The 23,046-nt window shown below is 52.1% G+C and overlaps 3 protein-coding genes across 10 annotated transcripts; 2 read left to right on the top strand and 1 right to left on the bottom strand.

The window, feature by feature from the left end:
* Positions 1 to 282: 282 nt before the first annotated feature.
* On the bottom strand, positions 283 to 928 carry Hspb9 (heat shock protein family B (small) member 9). The gene is given in 1 exon segment (NM_001108835.1): positions 283 to 928. A coding segment is annotated over 1 exon segment (612 nt). The 3' UTR covers positions 283 to 316.
* A 1,138-nt stretch (positions 929 to 2,066) lies between these two features.
* Positions 2,067 to 10,265, top strand: Kat2a (lysine acetyltransferase 2A). Of its 6 annotated transcripts, none has more exons than XM_087572275.1 (18): positions 2,067 to 2,453; positions 2,594 to 2,717; positions 3,056 to 3,201; positions 3,308 to 3,397; positions 3,639 to 3,820; positions 3,906 to 4,097; positions 4,913 to 5,019; positions 5,203 to 5,313; positions 5,396 to 5,535; positions 5,619 to 5,827; positions 6,020 to 6,146; positions 8,037 to 8,147; positions 8,473 to 8,616; positions 8,834 to 8,948; positions 9,048 to 9,084; positions 9,177 to 9,240; positions 9,341 to 9,425; positions 9,567 to 10,246. In XM_087572275.1, exons 1-18 carry the CDS (start codon positions 2,130 to 2,132, stop codon positions 9,758 to 9,760), a joined length of 2,502 nt encoding a protein of 833 aa, XP_087428401.1. In that variant the 5' UTR covers positions 2,067 to 2,129; the 3' UTR covers positions 9,761 to 10,246.
* Positions 10,266 to 10,725: 460 nt separating this feature from the next.
* Positions 10,726 to 22,204, top strand: Dhx58 (DEXH-box helicase 58). 3 transcript variants are annotated; one of them, XM_087572274.1, is made up of 13 exons: positions 10,726 to 10,846; positions 10,959 to 11,127; positions 11,350 to 11,551; positions 11,791 to 11,981; positions 12,941 to 13,057; positions 13,515 to 13,641; positions 13,799 to 13,990; positions 17,156 to 17,409; positions 18,067 to 18,216; positions 18,314 to 18,475; positions 19,278 to 19,468; positions 20,849 to 20,945; positions 21,685 to 22,204. In XM_087572274.1, the coding sequence occupies exons 2-13, from the start codon at positions 10,960 to 10,962 to the stop codon at positions 21,868 to 21,870; spliced, it is 2,037 nt and encodes a 678-aa protein (XP_087428400.1). In that variant the 5' UTR covers positions 10,726 to 10,846; position 10,959; the 3' UTR covers positions 21,871 to 22,204.
* Positions 22,205 to 23,046: the final 842 nt, after the last annotated feature.

The following is a 23,046-nucleotide window of genomic DNA, read 5'->3' as shown; positions in this document are numbered from 1 at the left end:
CGCCTTCAGATGTCACCCCACTCCCTACAGCTCCAACTCTTCACCCTTCCCTACAGCTCCAACCGTTCACCCTCCCCTACAGTTCCAACCCTTCACCCTTTGGAAAAACGCAGAGGGGACTTCAAGACTGTTGCACACCTCGGTTGTTTAATGCATTAAGGTAGGTTGGAGCCCCTAAGGCCTCCTCTCCTGAGTCTCATGCCCTGGCCTGTTTGGACTTTGGGGGAGTCGGGTAGCCACTTATTTCCAACTCTTCACCCTCCGGAAAAACACTGAGGGACTTTAAGGCTACTGCACGCCTCAGTTGTTTAGTTCGTTAAGGTGGGTTGGGGCACTTAGAACTTCCCCTCTTGAATCTCAAGGCCTGGCCTGTTTGGGGGCCTGTTTGGGCTTCAGGGAGAGGTAGGCACTTATTTTGTCCCTTGAACCACAGATGGCCAGAGGGGGTCAGGCTGCATGTCATGGCTGCAGGATCTAAGGTCATCGGGAGTTGCATTTGTCGGTGCACACTCTGCTCCAGGCGGTAGCGGCCTCTGGACGGGTCATTCGACTCCTGTTGCCGCTTGCCGGTCACCATCAGGTTCTGGCCATCTATCCGCACCACCAAGTCCTCCGGAGCGAAACCATGGGCATCCAGCTTCATCTGGAAACTTGGTTCCTCACAGCCATTGGCGTGTGCCGCAGCCAGATCATCCTTGAGCAGCCTCACTGGTAGTGTGGCCGCTTGATTTCGTTCAGAAAGGGCCACGCTGGGACATCGGGAAGCTACCCGGTTTTCCCCGGGTTCGCGCTGCCCGGTGGAGAAACTGCTCCCTACCCGCTGCATCCGAGAGTGCAACTGCTGCCTGAGGGCGCGAGGGCTTCCCCCACCCCCACCCCACATCCTCGGGGCGGGTGCAAAGAGGAAGGGCCCGCCCACTGTTCCCATCCAGAGGGGCAAAAGCGGAGCTGCTTTTGTCCAAGGCTTTTCTTCTCCCTGGGCCCTTCTCTTTCATCAGAGGGCAGGAAGCTGTGAAGAAACTGAGTCACCTAAATGTGCGGGATTACAATTTCATCCCGATGGGATTGAGCAACGGGATGGAGGAGGTCTGGCTTGCTCTGCCCTACCTTGCCCAGCCTTACCCTGCCCTCTTAAGAATCGGGCCTGGGGCAAGAATTATTGTTCCCTGGACTGAGCCAAAAGAGGGGCCCTTCCTAATTTCCCAGGAAGATCTCTGCCTGACTTTTCACAGTCCTGAACTATTACATGGAGAAGAAACTGGATATTTCTCTGTCCCCCCACCCCCGCCCACACACACCCACTAAGGGGTAGGCAGGGAAAAGATGGAGATAGAAAGGATGGAAGGGAATGAAGTCTGGAATCTTCGATCCAGCTTTAGGCTGGCTAGGCAAGCCATAAGTGGGGACCACAACCTACCCTCCGTATCTGCAGTGTTGGGCAGGCGCTGTCTCTCTGGTTCTTTAGTTCACAGCCTCTCCTGTTTCCCCAACACACACACACACACACACACACACACACCAGCAGCACACACACACACACACACACACACACACACACACACACACACACACACACCAGCAGCAGCAGCAGCAGCATGGCCCACAACTATGTCTCTTTGTTATTTTGAAAATAAAACAGTAACATAAGTACAGAAAAACACAGTACGAAATGTAGAATTAATGTTACATTTCATCTCTATTGTAGCTGCAAGCCTTAGTCGGCAGCCACAATGGGTCAGGCTTCTGCAAAGTGGGAGCCAACCCCAGGTCCAGGCCTGTTCTTCCACCTAAGGACTTCAAAAGGGCAGCCTTCACAAATCCTCCAAGCTGCCAGTGTTCTGGGATGCCTCTTGACCCCAAGAGGATAGCAATTGTCACTATCACGGATAGATTGAAAAAAGATTAGAATGAAGTAGTGGTCAACCTAGGATGCTCAATCAAGCGACATTTGGTTGTCTGGGACCAAGAAAAAGAACAGAAAAGTCTGGAAGGCCGAAGGATGGGGAAGCGGCAAAGGAAGACTACGACTCCCATCGTGCGCCGGGGCAGCGACGCCTGCGCACTGTGCGCCGGTTGCCCATGCGGCCCTAGGGCTGGGAGCGCGGCGCCGCTCCGCTGCGGGGGAGGCCATGGCGGAACCTTCCCAGGCCCCAAACCCGGCCCCGGCAGCGCAGCCCCGGCCCCTTCAGTCCCCGGCCCCTGCCCCAACTTCGACTCCTGCGCCCAGTCCGGCTTCAGCCCCCACTCCGGCTCCTACTCCGGCACCAGCTCCTGCCCCAGCTGCAGCCCCAGCCGGGAGCACAGGGACTGGGGGGGCCGGGGTAGGAAGTGGAGGGGATCCGGCTCGACCTGGCCTGAGCCAGCAGCAGCGCGCTAGCCAGAGAAAGGCGCAAGTCCGGGGGCTGCCGCGTGCCAAGAAGCTTGAGAAACTAGGGGTCTTCTCAGCTTGCAAGGTGGGGGCGGGGCCTAGGGCGAAAGGGGCGGGGCTTGGGGCATCCTAGGGCTCGGGGTGGGAATGGGGACGAAGCTCTAGTCGCCGAGCCGCTCCTGCGCTTGGGGCACAGCATCAGCTGACTGATCCTTCCGCCTCCAGGCCAATGAAACCTGCAAGTGTAATGGCTGGAAAAACCCCAAGCCCCCCACTGCACCCCGCATGGACCTACAGCAGCCAGCTGCTAACCTGAGCGAGTTGTGCCGCAGCTGTGAGCACCCCTTGGGTAAGGCAGGCACCATCTTTGGAGCTGGGGCTGAGGGCAGGAGCCAGGTCCTGTTTGAACAGGGTAACATAAAGCTTCTTAGAGAAATCAGAGACTTTCTAAGGAAAAAAATGGGTAGGGAATAAATGTGAATGCCCCATGGAAGAAAAAAAGGGAATCTGTCTTCCCAGAAGAAGCAGGGAGCTACCAAGGGCTGATGGGAGAACTGAGAACACTGGGTCTCCCTGTCTGTCAAGAACTGGAGAATCAAAGGTGTGTCTCAGCTAGTTAGGAGGTACAGGAGTCAACCCTGACGGAGCTCCTCTGGTCTTCCCAACCCTAATGTAACCATCTTGCAGCGGACCATGTGTCCCACCTGGAGAATGTGTCAGAGGATGAGATTAACCGGCTCTTGGGAATGGTAGTGGATGTAGAAAATCTGTTCATGTCTGTTCACAAGGAAGAGGACACGGACACCAAGCAGGTCTATTTCTACCTCTTCAAGGTGAGCTTTTGTGGAGTAAAGATGGTGAAGTTTTTGTGTGTGTTGGGGAATCTCGTTCTCTGAGCTCTCTGTTAACCCTGTTTCTCACCATTCCTCTTCCTTACAGCTCCTGCGGAAATGCATCCTGCAAATGACACGACCAGTGGTGGAGGGATCCCTAGGCAGCCCGCCATTTGAGAAGCCTAACATCGAGCAGGTAGGATGGGCATGTAGCAGAATGAGAAGGGCAACTTAAGAGGGTGGAAGATCCATTTTACTTCCTCAAGCTGAGAGCAGGAGGGAGGGTTGAAGAAGGGACATGGTATTTGCTGACCTTAGGGTGGGTGTAGAAGTTGGAAGGGTCAGAGGTTCTCTTCACAGAGGCTCTCCTCCTATTTGAGATTCCTCTGCTGGCTGTTCACACCTCCTCCTGATTTTGTCCCCTCCTGACTCCTCAGGGTGTTCTGAACTTTGTGCAGTACAAATTTAGCCACCTGGCCCCCCGGGAGCGGCAGACAATGTTCGAGCTCTCAAAGATGTTCCTGCTCTGCCTTAACTACTGGAAGCTGGAGACCCCTGCTCAATTCCGGCAGCGATCCCAGTCTGAGGATGTTGCTACCTATAAGGTCAATTATACCAGGTAAGCCCAGGCAGGGCCTCACAGGGAGGGCTTGTACAGCCAGTCCGGTGGTCCCCACCCTCACCTACCACTCTGTCTCCCCCAGATGGCTCTGTTACTGCCACGTGCCTCAGAGCTGCGACAGCCTCCCCCGATATGAGACCACCCATGTGTTTGGCCGAAGCCTTCTGCGGTCCATTTTTACTGTCACCCGCCGGCAGCTACTGGAAAAATTTCGGGTGGAGAAGGACAAACTGGTGCCCGAGAAGAGGACCCTCATCCTCACTCACTTCCCCAAGTAAGGCTCGGTCTGGCCCTATTGGGATTTTGCCCCAAATTCATGTCCTTGCTGTTGTCCCCTTTTTTCCAGGAAGGCTTCCTGGATTGGTCCCTCCTCTCCCTCCATGGGTCTTCTGGGATCTGGGTGTCTACCTGGCAGATTTGCCCATGGCCCAGAAGCTACTTGCTAGTATGTGCTAGTCTGGGGATGGCAGGTACATGGCCCAAGCTAACGCTAACCCCTTTCAAACCCCTGGTAGATAGATTGTTACTAATAGTTTCCTATGGGCGCCTGGATACAGCCTCAGAGCCCCTCCTACCACAGTGCTGGGAGAAGTTAGAGCTTACTTTTGAGGTGAGGCCCTCACCGATCTCTGCACTTGTCCTTTGTACATTGCCTCTATCCTGCCGCATCTTCTTCCCATTTGAGCCTGGGTTGTGGCTCCCACAAGCGTGGGAGCGAGCATGTGGGAGCAAGAGGTGGCAAGATTGGCTAATTCTAGGCCAATTTGATAGAGAGGGGAATCAGGCAATCAGGCGACTAGGTGCCCTGCCTAGCCACACAGCGTAGGATGACCTCGGCTCAGACCCATTCTCCTTGGCCATATATCATGACAGAATTGGGTCTCTAATCTCTATCCCGGTTGTGTCCTATCCTGAGCAGGAGGGGACGTGATTCCCACTCAACATACTACGCCTTCCCAGACAGCAGCTGTCTCCTCCCACCCACTGAGAACAGGGTCTGTCTCTCTGGCCTCTCATCCCTCTGGGGTCTGGCCCATGCTACTCCTGACTGAAGGCTGGAGTCGTGGGACATTTGTACCCTCCCCACAGGTTCCTGTCCATGCTTGAGGAAGAGATCTACGGGGCGAATTCCCCCATCTGGGAGTCAGGCTTCACCATGCCACCTTCGGAGGGGACACAGCTGGTGCCCCGGCCAGGTAAGTGACACAGTAGCTCCACAGGGTCTGCTTGGCCACCCTGGCCTGCAGCCTCTGGGATAACAGTGGTGGGGTATGATAGCAGTGGGAAGGCACCTTGGGGCTCAGATGGGGCTGCAGGCCCTGCCAGGTCCTCTAGCCACACCGTCCACTCCCTCATCCTTGATTTCTTCTCTCTTGCAGCGACTGTCAGTGCAACAGTTGTACCCAGCACTCCCATCTTCAGTCCTTCCATGGGCGGAGGCAGCAACAGCTCCCTGAGCCTAGATTCCACAGGGACAGAGCCCATGCCAGGTGGGCACTTGACTGCTGACCGCCATTCACCCTCCCCTCCACATTTCCTGCTATCCCAGGGTGACCCTGTCATCCCCCCCAGCAGGAGAGAAGAGGAAGCTTCCTGAGAACCTGACTCTGGAGGATGCTAAGCGGCTCCGAGTGATGGGCGACATTCCCATGGAGCTGGTCAACGAGGTCATGCTGACCATCACCGACCCTGCTGCCATGCTGGGGCCCGAGGTAGGCATCCCAACCTGCTGACCTGTGGGGAAAGGAATCCCCAACCCCCTGAGGCCCTTGCTCACCACCCCTCTTCTGCCTAGACGAGCCTGCTTTCAGCCAACGCAGCTCGAGATGAAACAGCTCGCCTGGAAGAGCGTCGAGGGATCATCGAATTCCACGTCATTGGCAACTCTCTGACGCCCAAGGCCAACCGGCGTGTGCTGCTGTGGCTTGTGGGGCTGCAGAACGTCTTCTCCCACCAGCTGCCACGAATGCCCAAGGAATATATTGCCCGCCTCGTCTTTGACCCGTGAGTCCCTGGGCACCCCAGCCCCAGAGCACCTTGACTTCCCCATCCCTCTCCACTGGACACTCTCCTAATTGTAAGGCTCCACCTTTCCTCTGTTCTTATCCCCGATGACACTTCACCCTTTCGTGGCTGAGGGACCTGGGGAGCAAGGAGAGGACAGGTGAGTCCCGTGACATGTCCCCTCTCTCTTAGGAAGCATAAGACCCTGGCCTTGATCAAGGATGGGCGGGTCATCGGTGGGATTTGCTTCCGCATGTTTCCCACCCAGGGCTTCACGGAAATCGTCTTCTGTGCTGTCACCTCAAATGAGCAGGTCAAGGTGAGCACAGTGCCCCTGACCATGACCCCGTTCTAACACCTGCCTCCGAATATGGAGCAAGCCAGCCGAAATGGCAGGATATCTGTGCCCCAGCCCTTGCTGTATCAAGCAGACTTTCCACATACTCCCTCAGGGTGGCAGCTTCACCTTGATAACTGATCATTGAGAAAACACTGGGCAGTGGTGATGCAGGCCTTTAATCCCAGCACTGGAGAGGCAGAGACAGGAGGGTCTCTCTGAGTTCGAAGCTAACCTGGTCTACAGTGTGAGTTCCAGGACAGCCGGAAACACAGAGAAAGCCTCTCTAGCAACAGCAAAACAGTGGATGTCATTCTGAGGGCCGGGGAGATGGTTCTCTGGTAAAGCGTAAATGCGAAGGCCTTCGCTTGATCCTCATCACCCACATTAAATAAAATGATAAATAATAATAAAATACAGATATGATAAAAATCGGCAGGGTAGGGTAGTACATACTTTTGATCCCAGCACTCGGGAGGAAGAGGCAGAGGCAAGGCCTTCCTGGTCTACAGTTTGAGTTACAGGACAGCCAGGGTGTGCAGAGGAACCCTGTTTTGAAAACACAAACAAAAAGTACCCAAATCAGCAATGATTTTTTTTTCTTTTCTGATGCAGGATGGAATGCAGGGCCCTGTGTACACCAGGCAAATATTCTACCACTAAGTTCTGCTCCCAACGATCTTTTTTTTTTTTTTTTTTTTTTGTTCAGTAAGTCACTTTTTAAGGGACAGAGTTTACTCAGGAGACACCACTTTTTATTTTTTTTTTAAGAATTTATTATAGGGCTGGAGAGATGGCTCAGTGGTTAAGAGCACCCGACTGCTCTTCCAGAGGTCATGAGTTCAATTCCCAGCAACCACATGGTGGCTCACAACCATCTGTAAAGAGATCTGATGCCCTCTTCTGGTGTATCTGAAGACAGCTACAGTGTACTTATATATAATAAATAAATAAATCTTTAAAAAAAAAAAAGAATTTATTATATATGAGTACACCGTAGCTATCTTCAGACACATCAGAAAAGGGCATCAGATCCCATTACAGATGGTTGTGAGCCACCCTGTGGTTGCTGGGAATTGAACTCAGGACCTCTGGAAGAGCAATCAGTGCTCTTAACCGCTGAGCCATCTCTCCAGCCCCAGTAATCAGCATTTTTATGTTAACCTTAGGGACTTTTTGTTTCAGAGAAGGGCCCATATAGCCAAGTCCAGCCTTAAGCACACTGTGTAGTCCAGGGGTACCTTAGACTTGTGATCCACTTCTCCCTGCCTCCAGATTACTGGGATCACAGGTGTGTACCCCCACACCAGGTCTTATCCATTGCCAGGGATCGAACTCAGGTCTTTGCGCACTCTGAGTAAGTGTTCTGCTAACTGAGCTCTACCCCACGGCAGCAACACTTTCCAAGTGAACCTTTGTTTCTTGGCAGGAAGGTTTGCATGCCTTGGGGAGTTGATAGTCCCAGCTTCTGTCTCTTTTGGCAACAAATTACTTTTGGGCTTTTCGTTCTCCCGAGTTGTGTGCATTGTCTGTATGGTCCTGACATGAGCGGGCCTCTGTGACCCCTTTCTGTTCTTCCCCTTTATTCTGAAACCCCAGCCGTGTTGGGTTGGAGCCCAGCTCTGCTGCGTCCGTGGTCCACTGACCTCAGACTGTTCTTCATACACAACCTGACTTATCAGGGTCTTTTTGGTGTTTTTCCTGCGAAATGGGGCTTTTGACCTAGTCATGGGCTAACTGGCAAATGGGTCTTTGAAGAATCAACCTGGAATCTGGCCCTGAGAGAGGAGCATCTAGAAACCCTTTACTTTCTCTCCGCAAACTCTGATCCTCTGCTGGCCACCTGACCTCCCTGCTCCGTCTCCCCCACAGGGCTATGGCACCCACCTGATGAATCACCTGAAGGAGTACCACATCAAACACAGCATCCTGTACTTCCTCACCTACGCCGACGAGTACGCCATCGGCTACTTCAAGAAGCAGGTGAGCCTCGGAATCACTGCACCGCCACCTCGGGCACCGTCTGTGTGCACAGTGCCCCGTAGAGCTCCTTTTGGTTGCCCACTGCACCCGGCACCGGTGAGGAAGCCCCGCCCCCCCTTCCTGTTTGCTCCCAGTGAAGAACAAGGCCAGGGATTGGAAGGTCCTTTGGGGATTGGAGGAGGTGAGGAACAGCCGTCCTGGAGCCTTTGCAGAGGCACACGGAGTTCAGAGATGTAAGAGGAGGCATGCTCTACACCAGAGAAGAGACTGTGAAAGCTGGAGAAACCTGGCTGATGGATTGGGTCTTAACTCTCCACCCATCTAGGGCTTCTCCAAGGACATCAAGGTGCCCAAGAGCCGATATCTGGGCTACATCAAGGACTATGAGGGAGCGACCCTGATGGAGTGTGAGCTGAACCCCCGCATCCCCTACACAGAGCTGTCCCACATCATCAAGAAGCAGAAGGAGGTACACATGTCTGCGCAGGGTTGTGCGGGTCTGCACTGGGGAGCTAACGCACTGAGACTTGTCGTACGTGTGTGTTTATGTGTGGTAGAGACACACCAGGTCGTAAGTTCCTGCCCTGCCTCTTAGAAAAAGCCAAAAGTAAATGCTGCCATTTACTGACCATGGTCTTGGGGGTGGTTGGGCCTGAGCTGGCTCCCTCAGACCCTTGCTTCCTCAGATCATCAAGAAGTTGATTGAGCGCAAACAGGCACAGATCCGAAAGGTTTACCCTGGACTCAGCTGCTTCAAAGAAGGAGTGAGGCAGATCCCTGTGGAGAGCGTCCCTGGCATTCGTGAGCAGGGGCCTTGGCTGAAAGGGCAGGAGGGCATTCTCCGGGCATGGGCAGGCATTCTGAGAGATGTTTCCCCACCCCCCCCCACCCCCTTTGCAGGAGAGACAGGCTGGAAGCCACTGGGAAAGGAGAAGGGGTAAGTGTTCAGTCAAGGGGAATGAACATGGAATGGGGGGTAGGATGGGGCAGAAGAACCCAGACCTCAGACTTGATATCTCTCATTTCTAGCAAGGAGCTGAAGGACCCTGACCAGCTGTATACGACCCTCAAAAACCTGCTGGCTCAGATCAAGGTGGGAGGCCAAGGTCCTCTTGTCGGTAACAGAAGTGGGTGGCAGTCTGCGGTTGGGCAGTGAACACTGGGCCTGTCCTCAGCTCATCTGTTCTCTCTAGTCACACCCCAGTGCCTGGCCCTTCATGGAACCTGTGAAGAAGTCGGAGGCCCCTGACTACTACGAGGTTATCCGCTTCCCCATTGGTGAGGACCCTTGTACTCTCATCCCTAACACGTGCCCCAATCTATTACTGTCTGTGCGGAGTCAGGTACCCAGCATGGTGGGCATCCTCAGTTTTCTCCTTTCACCTCTTAAAGTCATGTGCCTTCTCCCTTGTGACCCAGACCTGAAGACCATGACAGAACGGTTGCGCAGCCGCTACTATGTGACCCGGAAGCTCTTTGTAGCCGACCTGCAGCGGGTCATCGCCAACTGCCGGGAGTACAATCCCCCAGACAGCGAATATTGTCGCTGCGCCAGTGCCCTGGAGAAGTTCTTCTACTTCAAGCTCAAAGAAGGAGGGCTCATTGACAAGTAGTGCCCAACTGGGGTCTGCACTGTCCACCTCTGTCTCATCAGATCCGTTTGGGTGCTCCCGGACCCCCTCTCCCTGACTCAGCGGGAGAAACTCCAGCCAGGGGCCCCAAATCTTGCAGACTTTGGCCAGCAGGCACTTACTCCCAAGCCTGCAGCTCTCTTCCCACCTTCATTGCATCCGACATTAGGGAGGTGTCTGGTCTGGGGCCAGCCCCTTGTAGAATGTCTGGTGGCCAGGGAATGAACTGCTAGTCCTTACCGAGCTATGCAGGCTGAGCGTCCTGAGCCTGGTCCAGGTGCCTGTTTCCCGGGACCAGGACTATTCAGTGAGGAGCCTCGACGTGGGAACAGCTCAGACTGGAGGAACTATGAGGGGCCTCGGCTCGTCCTACACTGTTGTCCACCTGTCCCCCGGGGTTGGGGGCAGGAGGACCATTCATTCCTTGGCATTAATCCCTTGGAGGGAACAATAAAGCTTTTTTTTTTCCCCCTGTGTGATTATTTGGGGGGGGGGGGGGGTGTCCAGCTCCAGACTTAACAGATTGACCCTCGTTCCTCTAGTCCTTCCCTTTCTTACCTGGAAGCCTAACTTCAAGCTACAGTGGTGCCACTGACCCCTGCTATATATGGTGGGGTGATGGGCCTGTCTGACCGCCATCCCTCACCTCTTCTGCTCCAGTAGCTTCCAGCCTGTCTCACCTGCAAAGGGAGAGCAAGAGCTTGCCCTTAATGCCTGTCTCTTCCCTGACTCCTGGACCAGGAAGCAGGCAGCCAAGGCCCGCACCTCCAGGCCTTAAGCTCAGCCCGGGGGTGGGGGTTACTGCCCCCTGAAAACATGAGGAGCTAGAGAGCCCAGGAGCAGTGAAGGCCTACCTATTCTGCCAGTATCTCCCTTTCCAGTCTAACTTTTATTTCTTTTGGTGGCTGGGCTGGGTTCCAGCTCCGTCTGGCTCCTCCCCTTGTTTCAGTTTCATTTCTCTTCATTGACTGAACTGTCAGCCTGGGGCTTTTCAGAGCTTCAGAAACCTCAGCAGAGACCAGGCTAGTCTGCTATTCATTTCCAAACCCCATCCTAATCCTGGCCAGGGTAAGTTCCAGGTAGGTATCTATGAGTTCTTGGCTAAGAACAGCCTCTGCAGCTGATTGGGCTGTCCGGCAGGAAGGGGAGGGTACGTGTTCTGAACCCTCTGCCATTCCAGAATGGAGCTGCGACCCTACCAGTGGGAAGTGATCTTACCTGCTCTGGAGGGCAAGAACATCATTATATGGCTTCCCACGGGTGCTGGGAAGACCCGGGCAGCTGCCTTTGTGGCCAAGAGGCATCTAGAGACAGTAGACCGAGGCAAGGTGGTGGTACTGGTTAATAGGGTGAGTGATCTACCCTTCCCGGAGTGGGGTCTCTCGGCTCATCTCTTCTAGACTAGACTACTGCTCTGCCAGGTCTTCTCATCTTGGTTCAGGAGATGGTTGGGTCCTGAATCATGTCCTGCCACGTTGTTCCTCCCAGCTTCCCCGACCCCAACTCCCAACAACTGCCATTTCCCACCCCCGACCTCAATCCAGGTTCTCTCCATTATTCTTCACTCCCAGGTACACCTGGTGAACCAGCATGCCGAGGAGTTCAGGCGCATGTTGGATAAACAATGGACCGTGACAACCCTGAGTGGGGACATGGGATCACGAGCTGGTTTTGGCCTATTGGCTCGGAGCCATGACCTGCTCATCTGTACGGCAGAGTTACTGCATCTGGCGCTGAAGAGCTCTGAGGAGGATGAACACGTAGAGCTCACAGGTGAGGAAAAAGGCATAACCTGCTTAGAGGACGTGCTCCTGGGCAGAGAAGCCCTCCCCCTCCCTCCAGCTGAGCCTCAGTTTCCTAATCTGTAAATTGAAAGATAAGTCATTCCTGCCCGCTCCTTGCCAAGTAAGGAAGGGAAGAGGAAGTCCTCAGACAAGAATGGGGACTTCACAGAATTGCTGGGAGGAAGAAGTGCCAGGCGCAGCTTACAACTGTCTCTCATGTGCCCCCAGAATTCTCGCTGATTGTGGTGGACGAGTGTCACCATACCCACAAGGACACCATCTACAACACCATCTTGAGCCGGTACCTAGAGCATAAACTGAAGAAGGCAAAGCCCCTTCCCCAGGTCCTGGGTCTCACAGCCTCCCCAGGCACTGGAGGAGCCACCAAGCTCCAAGGGGCCATTGACCACATCCTACAGGTCAGCTGAGCCCCTGAGCCCCTCCTACCATAGATCCTTGCTTGTCCTGCCTCCCAGTCCTACCACACATACCCTTCATACACTGGTTTCTTCAACTATCCTGGACATATGAGGCTTGTGGGACCCTTTGAACTTACTATTCCTTTTTCCCCCGGAATGCCTTTTCTTTTGAACCTCCATCAGATTCCTTCCCACCATTCAGCAAATAGTCCTGTCATTGTCGCAGTCTCCCCTGGCCATCCCCACTACTCTGTCATAGGGCTAGTTTTAATTATTTAATTATTTTCGGAGTTTGTCACAAACTGGAAGCTGTTTGAACTGGGAGCTATGAAAATGGGAACTGCTTTTCTTTCTTTAAAGATTTATTGTGTGGGGCTGGAGAGATGGCTCAGCGGTTAAGAGTACCCGACTGCTCTTCCAGAGGTCCTGAGTTCAATTCCCAGCAACCACATGATGGCTCACAACCATCTGTAAAGAGATCCGATGCCCTCTTCTGGTGTGTCTGAAGACAGCTACAGTGTACTCATATATAATAAATGAATAAATAAATCTTTAAAAAAAAAAAAGATTTATTGTGTGTACAGCGTTCTGCCTTGCGTGTATGCCTACAGGCCAGAAGAGGGCACCAGATCTCAGTATACACGGTCATGAACCACCATGTAGTTGCTGACACTTGAACTCAGGACCTCTGGAAAGAGCAGCCCGTGCTCTGAACCTCTGAGTCATCTCTCCAGCCCTCTTTGCTGATTCAGTCGTCTCTAAATGGACGTTTGAACCTAAGCTCCTCTCTCTCATCAATTCAGGAGTATTAGTGACTCACAGGACACACTTCAGACTCCTTGAGACGAATCCCAATTTGCAGTGGCCCTGCCTCAGGCTTTCCTGTCCTTAACCAGGACCCCACCTCCCTCGGATCCTGTCTGACTCCTCTTTCCCTGATGCGTTTCTGTTGCCTCCAGCTCTGTGCGAATTTGGATACGTGGCGCATCATGTCACCGAAGAATTGCTACTCCCAGCTGCTGGAGCATAACCCAAAGCCCTGCAAGCAGTATGACCTCTGCCAAAGGCGCACGCAGGTGTGTGAGGGGTCACAGGGCAGGCTTGGGGGGGGGGGTCTGGTGCCAGGTTAGGGCACCTAGTTGGGCCCCGACTCCACCTTCCCTAGCTCTTGTCACTTCAGGCCCTGGCCCATGCCTTTTCTGTGCTTTGAGGCACCCACAGCCCAAGTCCAAAGCCTACTGTGCGGATTGGCTCATGGTACTGTCAAGCCATGAAGACAGGGTACTTGTAATGACAGGGCTGACCCAGGGCTCTCCCTCCATATCGCTGTGCTCAGGCCACGAGGCAAAGGTATAATGTAGGCGAGACAATAGAAGCTGCGTACAGGGATCTGATCCCTGTCTCCAGCCAGAATGCTTCACGCCCAGGGATTTGAAGTTCTCACTCTCAAGGAAATGTACTGAATCCTACGTAATACCTAACCCTCCTGTGAGTATGGGAATCCCCTCATCCCCCTCACTCCTTCTTGCTCAGGATCCTTTTGGAGACTTGCTAAAAAAGCTTATGAAGCAAATCCACCAACAACTAGAGATGCCTGACCTGAAGCAGCAGTTCGGAACCCAGATGTATGAGCAGCAAGTGGTACAGTTAAGCAAGGACGGTAAGAGGGGCTTGGGATGGGGGTGGGGAGCAGCTTGCGAGCCTGTCTGGGCGGAGCCTTTGGGGGCGGGGCTTCTACACTTGAGGTGTGGCCTGTCTGGGTGGAACTTTTAGGGATGGAGGAGCCTCCAAATTGACCCTGCACCTTTTTCCTGCAGCGGCAGAGGCTGGGCTCCAGGAACAGCGGGTGTATGCGCTGCATTTGCGGCGCTACAATGATGCTCTATATATCCACGATACGGTCCGTGCGTGGGACGCACTTAACATGTTGCAAGATTTCTACGACACAGAACGCGCCCTAAAAACACAGATGGTGCATGCTGAGCGCTGGCTGCTGGAGCTGTTTGATGGTGAGGCACAACGGGGTTAGAACTGCTTGAGAGCTTAAGGTCATTTGTAGCTGGGCAGCTAATAGGACCCAGGGAGGGTCCTGGGTCTCTAGTGTCCTAACTAAACCCCAAGGCTGCTAGTGTGGCAAACCTGTTCCCTCAAGTGTGACAGGTGTGTGTACACGTTCTCTCCTTCTGATGTGGGCGCCAGGGATTGGACTCAGGTTGTCAGACTTAGTAGCGAATGCTTTTTCTCTCTGGACCATCTTGCCAGCCCCCAACAAAGATATTCTAAAACATAGGATATAACGGGACTCTCTCGGACCCACTAGTGATAAAAATTATCACACAGGGGCTTTTTAATATTTTAAAGCTTAGGCCTTTTAGTTAGGGAAATCTCCCAGCCACCTATCCAGCTTAACCCAACTAATCCTGGCACTATGTCCCGCCACCTGGCTAACCCCAGGTCCCCCTCTGGTCCATTCACCTCTGTATCCACTGCTGAATCTCTTGTGTTTCATTCCTCTCTCTGTCTCTCTCTCTCTCCCTCCCTTCCTCCTCCCCCCTCTTTTTCTCTAGTTCCTCCCTCCACTTTCTGCCCAGCTATTGGCCATAAAGCTCGTTATTACGGCCAATCAAATACAATTCTAGCTTGCCTCTAGGCTAGTGAGGAAAAAGGATTTATAAAATGCAAGGGCAGAGCTGGGCCATAGATGGAGATAGCAATACCAAGATCCTGCCAGCATCCAGCATGCAGCTCTCTGCCGGTACAGAATAACAATCGAGAATATAGAGAGAGGGACAGCTTCACACGATGGACCCCAACAATAGGATGGCTCTATCGACCTGAATTCAAATCCCAGAGAGCCACTTAAAAATCAGGTGCAGCCAACTTGCCAGTTCAGCACCAGGGTGCTGGGGACACTAGGATCCCTGGGGCTTGCTAGACAGTTCATCTTGCCAATGGAGAACTCTGGTGTCAGTAGGAGAGAGAGACTATGTCTTAAAAAATTAGATGCTCAGGGGTTGGGGATTTAGCTCAGTGGTAGAGCGCTTGCCTAGCGAGCAAGGCCCTGGGTTCGGTCCCCAGCTCTGAAAAAAAGAAAAAAGAAGAAGAAGAAAAAAAAAATTAGATGCTCAGTGGGTAAATGTCCTTGCTGTAAAACCTTTTTGCTGTCTCAAACCCATGTAAGGGGGGAGAGAAGAGTGCAATCCGCATCCTCTGCACGCATGCCATGGTGTGTACACCCACAAACACATGCCATGGTGTGTACACCCACAAACACATACCATGGTGTGTTCACCCACAAACACATGCCATGGTGTGTACACCCACAAACACATGCCATGGTGTGTGCACCCACAAACACATGCTATGGTGTGTGCACCCACAAACACATGCCATGGTGTGTACACCCACAAACACATGCCATGGTGTGTGCACCCACAAACACATGCCATGGTGTGTGCACCCACAAACACATGCTATGGTGTGTGCACCCACAAACACATGCCATGGTGTGTGCACCCACAAACACATGCCATGGTGTATATGCCCACAAACACATGCCATGCACACACATGTAATAAATAAAATTTTAAAATAAGGTTGAGAATTATAGATGCCTGACATGTCCCCAAATACATACACAAACACATGCATGAACACGTACTTACACATATACCCCCCCCAAAAAAACATGGTCCAGGAAAATCTGGCTTGAAACTATCCTGGTACAGAGATCAGTTTAAAGAGCTCAAAGACCAGATGGTGGTGGTACTCACCTTTAATCCCAGCACTCAAGAGACAGAGGCAGGCAGATCTCTAAGTTGGAAGCCAGCCTGGTCTACAGAGTAAGTTCCAGAACAGCCAGGGCTGCACAGAGAAAGCCTGTCTCAGGGGAGAAAAAAAGGGAAGGGAAAAAAAAACCCCTCAAGGGTGGGGCTAGGATGCAGGAGTGTTCCTCAGTGGTTAGAGCACTCCCCTAGAATGTACAAAGGCCCAGTTTGTTTCCCCAGCATACAGCGTTGGGATCCATGTGTTAGTTAGGGTTTTATTACTGTGAAGAGACACCATGACCAACACAACTCTTATAAAGTCAAACATTTAATTGGGTCTGGCTTTTTTTTTTTTTTTTTTTTTGGTTCTTTTTTTCGGAGCTGGGGACCGAACCCAGGGCCTTGCGCTTCCTAGGTAAGCGCTCTACCACTGAGCTAAATCCCCAGCCCTGGGTCTGGCTTACAATTTCAGAGGTTTGGACCATTATCGTCATGGCGGGGAGTATGGCAGTGTGAGGCAGACATGTGCTGGAGGAGCCTAGAGTTCTACATCTTGGTCTGAAGGCAGCAGGGAGAAGACTCTGTTTGCACTGGGTGGAGCCTGAGGATAGGAGCCCTCAAAGCCTACACAGTGGCACACTTCCTCTGACAAGGCCACGCCTTCTAATAGTGCCACTCCCTATGGCCAAGCACTCCAACCCATGAATCCATGGGGATCATACCTCTTCAAACCACCACACCTTCACTGTAATCCTAGGATTTAGGAGGTGGAAGCAGGAGGAAGTGAATTTAAGGCTAGCCTGGGTTACATGAGATCCTGCCTAAAAAATTAAAACAACAGTGGTGGTATTGAGCGCTGCTGGTCTGGGGTTTGTGAGGGATGGATTCTATACTGAATGTCTCCTGTAAGGCTGGCCTTGAGAGTAAATGGAAATGTGTCCCCCCCCCCTTTTTTTTTAAGATTTATTTATTTATTATATATAAGTACGCTGTGGCTGTTTTCAGACAGACACACCAGAAGAAGGCATCAAAAATCTCATTACGGGTGGTTGTGAGCCACCATGTGGTTGGTGGGATTTGAACTCAGGACGTCTAGAAGAGGAATCAGTGCTCTTAACCACTGAGCCATCTCTCCAGCCTGGAAATGTGTCCTTAAAGTGTGCTTAGAACAGCTCAGGGGGGGTTGGGGATTTAGCTCAGTGGTAGAGTGCTTGCCTAGGAAGCGCAAGGCCCTGGGTTCGGTCCCCAGCTCTGAAAAAAAGAACCAAAAAAAAAAAAAAAAAAAAAAAAAAAAGAACAGCTCAGGGAATGAACAGGATCAGGTGTCCTCTCTGCCAACAACTCTGTCCCTTTGAGCACCCTGTCCACCCAGGCCTGAGCCCTGTGCCTTTACTTTGGTGTTTTCAGACCATAGAAAAGCGCTGGCCCAGTTTGCAGCCCAAGGTCCTGAGAACCCGAAGTTGGAGATGCTGGAAGGGATCCTACTGAAGCAGTTTGGGAGTCCTGACCACACTCGGGGTATCATCTTCACCAGAACCCGTCAGACTGCTTCTTCCCTCCTGCTCTGGCTTCGGCAGCAACCTTGCCTACAGACTGTGAACATCAAGCCCCAGATGCTGATTGGAGCAGGGAACACAGGCCAGAGCACACATATGACCCAGGTGTTTGGCTGTGCCTGAAGGCATTTCACAGGAGAGAAAGGGGAACAGGGTCCGCAACACAGAGATAACAGGAAAGTTCTGGGGATGAGGGATTGAATCTTCCTACACAAGAGACCAGACAGCTAGGATTAAACAGAGACACTTTCCCTTTTGCTTAGGTTTTCCCCTGCCTGAGAGTCCCAGGGGATGGAGTAGCAGGGACCCAGAGGCCTGTAGAAAAAAAGAGTTAAATGGTGTGGCTTCTCAGGGCAGAGGACTAGGAATATGGGATCCCTTATGGGGGAATAGGGGATAGGCAGGGACTTTTAGAAGCCACTGGGGAAGGGGTCTACGGATATAGCTCAGCTGGTAGGATGCTTGCCCAACAAGCACAAAGCCATAGCCAGGAGTGGTATGCATTATAATCCCAGCACTCAGAAGATGAAAGACAGAGGCAGTGAACTAGAAGATCAGGTGGTTCTTGTCTACAACAGCAAGATCAAGGTCAGCCTGGGATATGCAGAAAATCTGTCTCTTAAAGGAATGGAAGGGGAAGGAGGAGAAAGTGTCCTAGGGGGGCAGGGTCGGACCCTGGGTTCAATCTTGGAGATAACCTTCAGACAGAGTTGGACTCTGGGCTCCCATAAACCTTTTCCTTCTCCCTGACCCCTTCAACAGAAAGACCAGCAAGAGGTGATCCAGGAGTTCAGGGATGGTAAACTGAACCTTCTAGTGGCCACAAGTGTAGCAGAGGAGGGCCTGGATATCGCTCAGTGCAATGTGGTGGTGCGCTATGGGCTCCTGACCAATGAGATCTCCATGGTCCAGGTACACTTCCACCCTCCTCCCCACTACAACAGCAGCCCTGGAGGGATTCCGTATGGATCCCAGCCCACGTCTCCCTCACCTGTGTCATTCTTTCCAGGCTCGGGGTCGCGCTCGAGCTGGTCAGAGTGTGTACTCCTTCGTGGCTACAGAGGGCAGTCGGGAGATAAAGCGGGAGCTGACCAATGAGGCACTGGAAGTGTTGATGGAGCAGGCAGTGGCCGCTGTCCAGAAAATGGACCCTGAGGAGTTCAAGGCCAAGGTCAGCAGCAACCTCTGAAAGCCTGAGGCTCTGACTGCATCCACACCCTCTTGGGGTCCCCTCCAGGATCACCTAGGGAACTTTTATACCATGCAGAGAAAATCAAGGCCACGGTCATGTTGCCAGAGAGGGCAATGCCTGTCCTCTCCATGACCTTAGAAACAGGCCTTGTCCCAAGTGTGCCCTTATCCTTGGTTACAACAGCAAGTTGGAGACCAGCCTGAATTGTATGAGAATCTGTCTTTTAAAAGAGTGCTGGGGATAGGGGTGGGTGTGGGGAAACAGATACTTTGTGTTTTTGTTGAGAGCCTTTCCGTAAATAGAGAGAAGGGAAACAAAGACACAGTCAGAAGGTAAGATCTGGACAGATGATGCACTAATCTAGGAAGCCGCATCCAAACCGTTTTCTTTAGTCCTGTTGACTCAGCATAATGCTGTCCCATACATTTTTTTCATTTTGTCAAAGGGAGAACACAAAATTAACAAGAACAGGGGGATAGCTCAGTCAGTAAAGGGCCACACAAGCACAAGGACCTGAATTCCCAGTCCCGTAAAAATCTGGGCACAGCAATGTGTTGCTGGGATCTCAACTCTGGGAAGACAGGAGGATTTCTGGGCTTGCTGGCCAGTCGGCTTAGCTGAGTCAGGGAGCTTCACATTCAGTGAGACCCTGTCTCAAAACACAAGTCCCTTCTGAGTCTGGGTACAAATGATCTGGGGTCTTTGGGATTTCTGGAAGCTTTCCTGAGGTTGGGTCTCTTGGTGTCCATGTCCAAGTCCTGTCCCCTGCCCCCTCCTCCAGATCCAGGACCTTCAGCTAGCATCTCTAGTTAAGCGAGCAGCACGTGCGGCCCATCGGGAGAGCCAGCAGGGGCAGTTCCCACCAGATCGCGTGCAGCTTCTCTGCATCAACTGTATGGTGGCCGTTGGCTACGGGAGTGACCTGCGGAAGGTGGAGGGCACCCACCACGTCAATGTGAACCCCGACTTCTCGTGAGAGCCATGGGAAGGCTGGCAGGATGTGGAGGGGCTTTTTACCCCGGTGTGGCAAGCTAAAGAGTTTTAGCAAGCAGGTTTTATCCCCAGCCCCATTCCATGTCCCACAAGTAAGGAAGCAGAAGTGTGGTGTCTTGCTTAAGCTCCCATAGACATTCTGTGATCGAAAGAGACCTGGAGTTTAGGATGTAAAGGATTTAGCCATGATCTGAGTGAGCCCTTGACCCTGCCCTCTCTCGGGATATCAAGAAAAGTTTAACTGTCAGGTGAGGCAGCTTGTCTATGCTACTCAGGAGGCTAGGAAGGAGAATTATTTGAGTCTAGGAGGTCAGAATCAGCCAGGGTAGCAGAAAGGCCTCCATCTTAAAAGAAAAAAAAAATCAGGAGCCACTGGGTGTGGTGTGTGGTGCCTCATGTGCTTATAAGTGCAGTACTTGGGAGATAGAGTTCAAGGTGTCACCCTTGGCTATACAGAGCATCCCAGGCCAGGCTGGACTCAAAAAGAGAAGGGACTTGGTCTTCATTGTGAGTTTCAGGATAGCCAGGGCTACATAGAGAGAGACCGTGTCTTCAAAATAAAGAAAAGGGAGAAGTGGGGAAGCTAGGGATGTAGCTCAGTTGACAGAGTGCTTACCTAGAATGCACAAAGTCCTGGGTTCGATTCCACACCTGGAATCCAGCACTTACCAGACAGACGCAGTAGGATCGGCAATCAGTTACCCTCAGGCACATATCAAGTTGGAAGCCATCTTGGGCTACACGACACCCTGTCTCAAGACTGAGCCTGATTCCCACATCCCATGGTAGAAAGACAGAGACTCCTCAACATTATCTTCTGACCTCCACAGGAGCATGGTGGTACACACACACACACACACACACACACACACACACACACACCGCACACTTAAAGCTCCAGCTCTCGATCTCCTGCTGAGCCACCCCACCCCCGTCCTGCCTCCTCGATGTTCACCTTACTTCTGCTCATAACATTCACACCTCCTGTGTGTCAGGCCACAGTACCAAAGTTCTTCACACTGGCGCTATCTGAGAGACCATTTCACCTAGGTAGGAGAAGGAGGGTGGTGGGATTTGAACACGGGAAATGAGTCTAGGCAGAGGCGAGGTGCACAGTTACCCTGAGAGGAACGATGGGAGGAGTGGGATTCAGGATCCAAGGATGTTCTTTGGATACAGGAACAGGCTGCAGACGGGGCAGACCAATCTTCCTGAGGTATAGCCTTCCTGATTCTGGGAAATTCTATATCCTGACAGACAGGAAGGCCAGATGTCTTGGTAGGGACTCAGCCAGCTACAGGGTGTGGAGTCTGGGGTTCAGGGGCTCTAGAAGGGCTCTGTCTACCTCATCCTTTCTAGGGTCTACTATACCACTTCCCAGAATCCTGTGGTCATTAACAAGGTCTTTAAGGACTGGAAACCTGGAGGAATCATCAGATGCAGTAACTGTGGAGAGGTAAGTAAAGGGCTATAGCCCTCAGCCCCAGACTCCAGAAGCCCTTGGTTTGGGAAAGGAGGCTGTGCCTTCAAGCCCTTACCCCAAGTGGGAATCATGCCTGCTATGAGAGGCCCACAGTCCGTACTGTAGTCTTGTGTAACTTGACTTTTACTATTTTGTGGGTTCCTTTCTCTTCTACCCATCTCCATTTCTTTATCCACCCTTTCAACCCCTTAACCCCAGGTAGGAGAGAAAAAAGGATAGAGAAGAGAGGGCCGACATTATTGGTAGACTATTTCCCGCTGGTTACGGGCATCGAGTTCTTTGGGGCCGGTTTGATCTTCACTGTCAGGATATGTAATTTCTTCTTTTCATCTCTCTGTGCACACTACAACCAACGTCATCCAACCACCAGCCAGCCAACCAGCCCCTTCTATCTGGGCTCTAGCATTTGTACACCCTCCGAAGGGTCCCCAGAATTCCAAACATCACACGGCTGCAGAAACTATCTGCAGCTGTCAAAACCACACCCCTGCTAGAGCACGAAGCAAATCACAGTCAGTTGAGGTGGGCAATCTGAAGCAACCCCATATCGCACCCCTGGGATTAAAATGAAAACATTCTCATGTCTCTGTGTTCACTATAGTCCTGCCTTAGGGAGCCCACTGCATGACAGCCTCTGGTGGTAGATACAGGGCTGGCCATCCAGCTTGAGGACAGAAAGTCACACGCTTCCATCTCTCTGTTCTACTCCCAGGTCTGGGGCTTCCAGATGATCTACAAATCAGTGACCTTGCCGGTGCTCAAAATCAGAAGCATGCTTCTGGAGACCCCTCACGGGAAGATCCAGGCCAAAAAGTGGTCCCGAGTGCCTTTCTCAGTACCTGACTTCGACATTCTGCGGGATTGCACCCAAAGCCTGTCTGATCTCTCACTGGACTGACCCTTTGTGGCTGCAATACCTAGGTCAACCTGCAGGGAGCAGGAGAGTTCAGCAAGCCAGCCTCCTTCCCCTGTCTAGCACTGTGGTCACCAGGGTACCCCCTTTTTTTTGTTCCGGAGATATTAAACACATTGATGGAGTTGGAAGACGGATGAAGGAGAATTGACACACTGTGCTGTACAAGGAACCACAACATCCGTCCCTTTCCCAGGCAGCTTGGGGTTTTTTTGTTTTTCTTTTTGAGGCTCTTCATAAATTAAAAACGTGGTAGAGAATGTGTAACAATTTTTTATTTTGAAGTGTAATGGATGGAAAATAAACTTCATTAATGTGCCCTGCCTCTTCCTAGTCAAGATATAGACACCCCCTTGCAAGTGTCTTTTTTCCCCACTGTAAAGCCTATCTTCTAGCCCTTCCCGCACACTTATCTGCTTGGGTAATTTTTAATGTTAATACCCTTGGGACTAGAGATGAAGCTCGCTTGTTCCAGTGCTTGCCTACCGTGTACAAAGCCCAGGGTTTGATGCCCAGAACTGCATAGGCCAGCATGGGTAGGGGCTACCTGGAATCCAAACACTGGAGGGGTAGAGACAGGAGGATGGTCTGATGAGATCATTCATTGGGTGAAGTATTGCCTACGAGCCTGACTGAGTTCAATCCCCAGGACCTACCTGGGTGGAAGGTGAGGACCACCAAACTGTTTCTCTGACCTCCTCCTGTGCTGTCTTAGTGGACTCATGCACACACGATGACTAGTAACTGTAGTTAAGGTAAGCTCAAGGCCATCCTTGGTTACATAGTTTGGGGCCTGCCTGGGATTATCACTGAGAGAGAGAGAGAGAGAGAGAGAGAGAGAGAGAGAGAGAGAGAGAGAGAGAGAGAGAGGAAAAAGAAGAAGAAGAAGAAGAAGAAGAAGAAGAAGAAGAGGAAGAGGAAGAGGAAGAGGAAGAAGAAGAAGAAGAAGAGGAAGGTAGTCTTTCATATAGATCATCAACAGGAAAAGTACCCACGACAGGGTTCACAGGCAGAGAACACATCTATCACAAAAGAGTCTCTAGGTTACATTCCCAGATCTAAAGAGTTTCCATTTGAGCCCCTTCAAGAATGTAAAGATCTTGTGTCCTCTCCACCCTGTGAGATGTTCTAACCCCTCTTCCCTCCTTATCCCCCCTTCTC

The sequence above is a fragment of the Rattus norvegicus genome, chromosome 10, assembly GCF_021556685.1.
Source record: "Rattus norvegicus strain SHRSP/BbbUtx chromosome 10, alternate assembly SHRSP_T2T, whole genome shotgun sequence".
In the NCBI taxonomy this organism is placed as follows: domain Eukaryota; kingdom Metazoa; phylum Chordata; class Mammalia; order Rodentia; family Muridae; genus Rattus; species Rattus norvegicus.
This window is presented reverse-complemented; position numbering and strand designations above follow the sequence as displayed.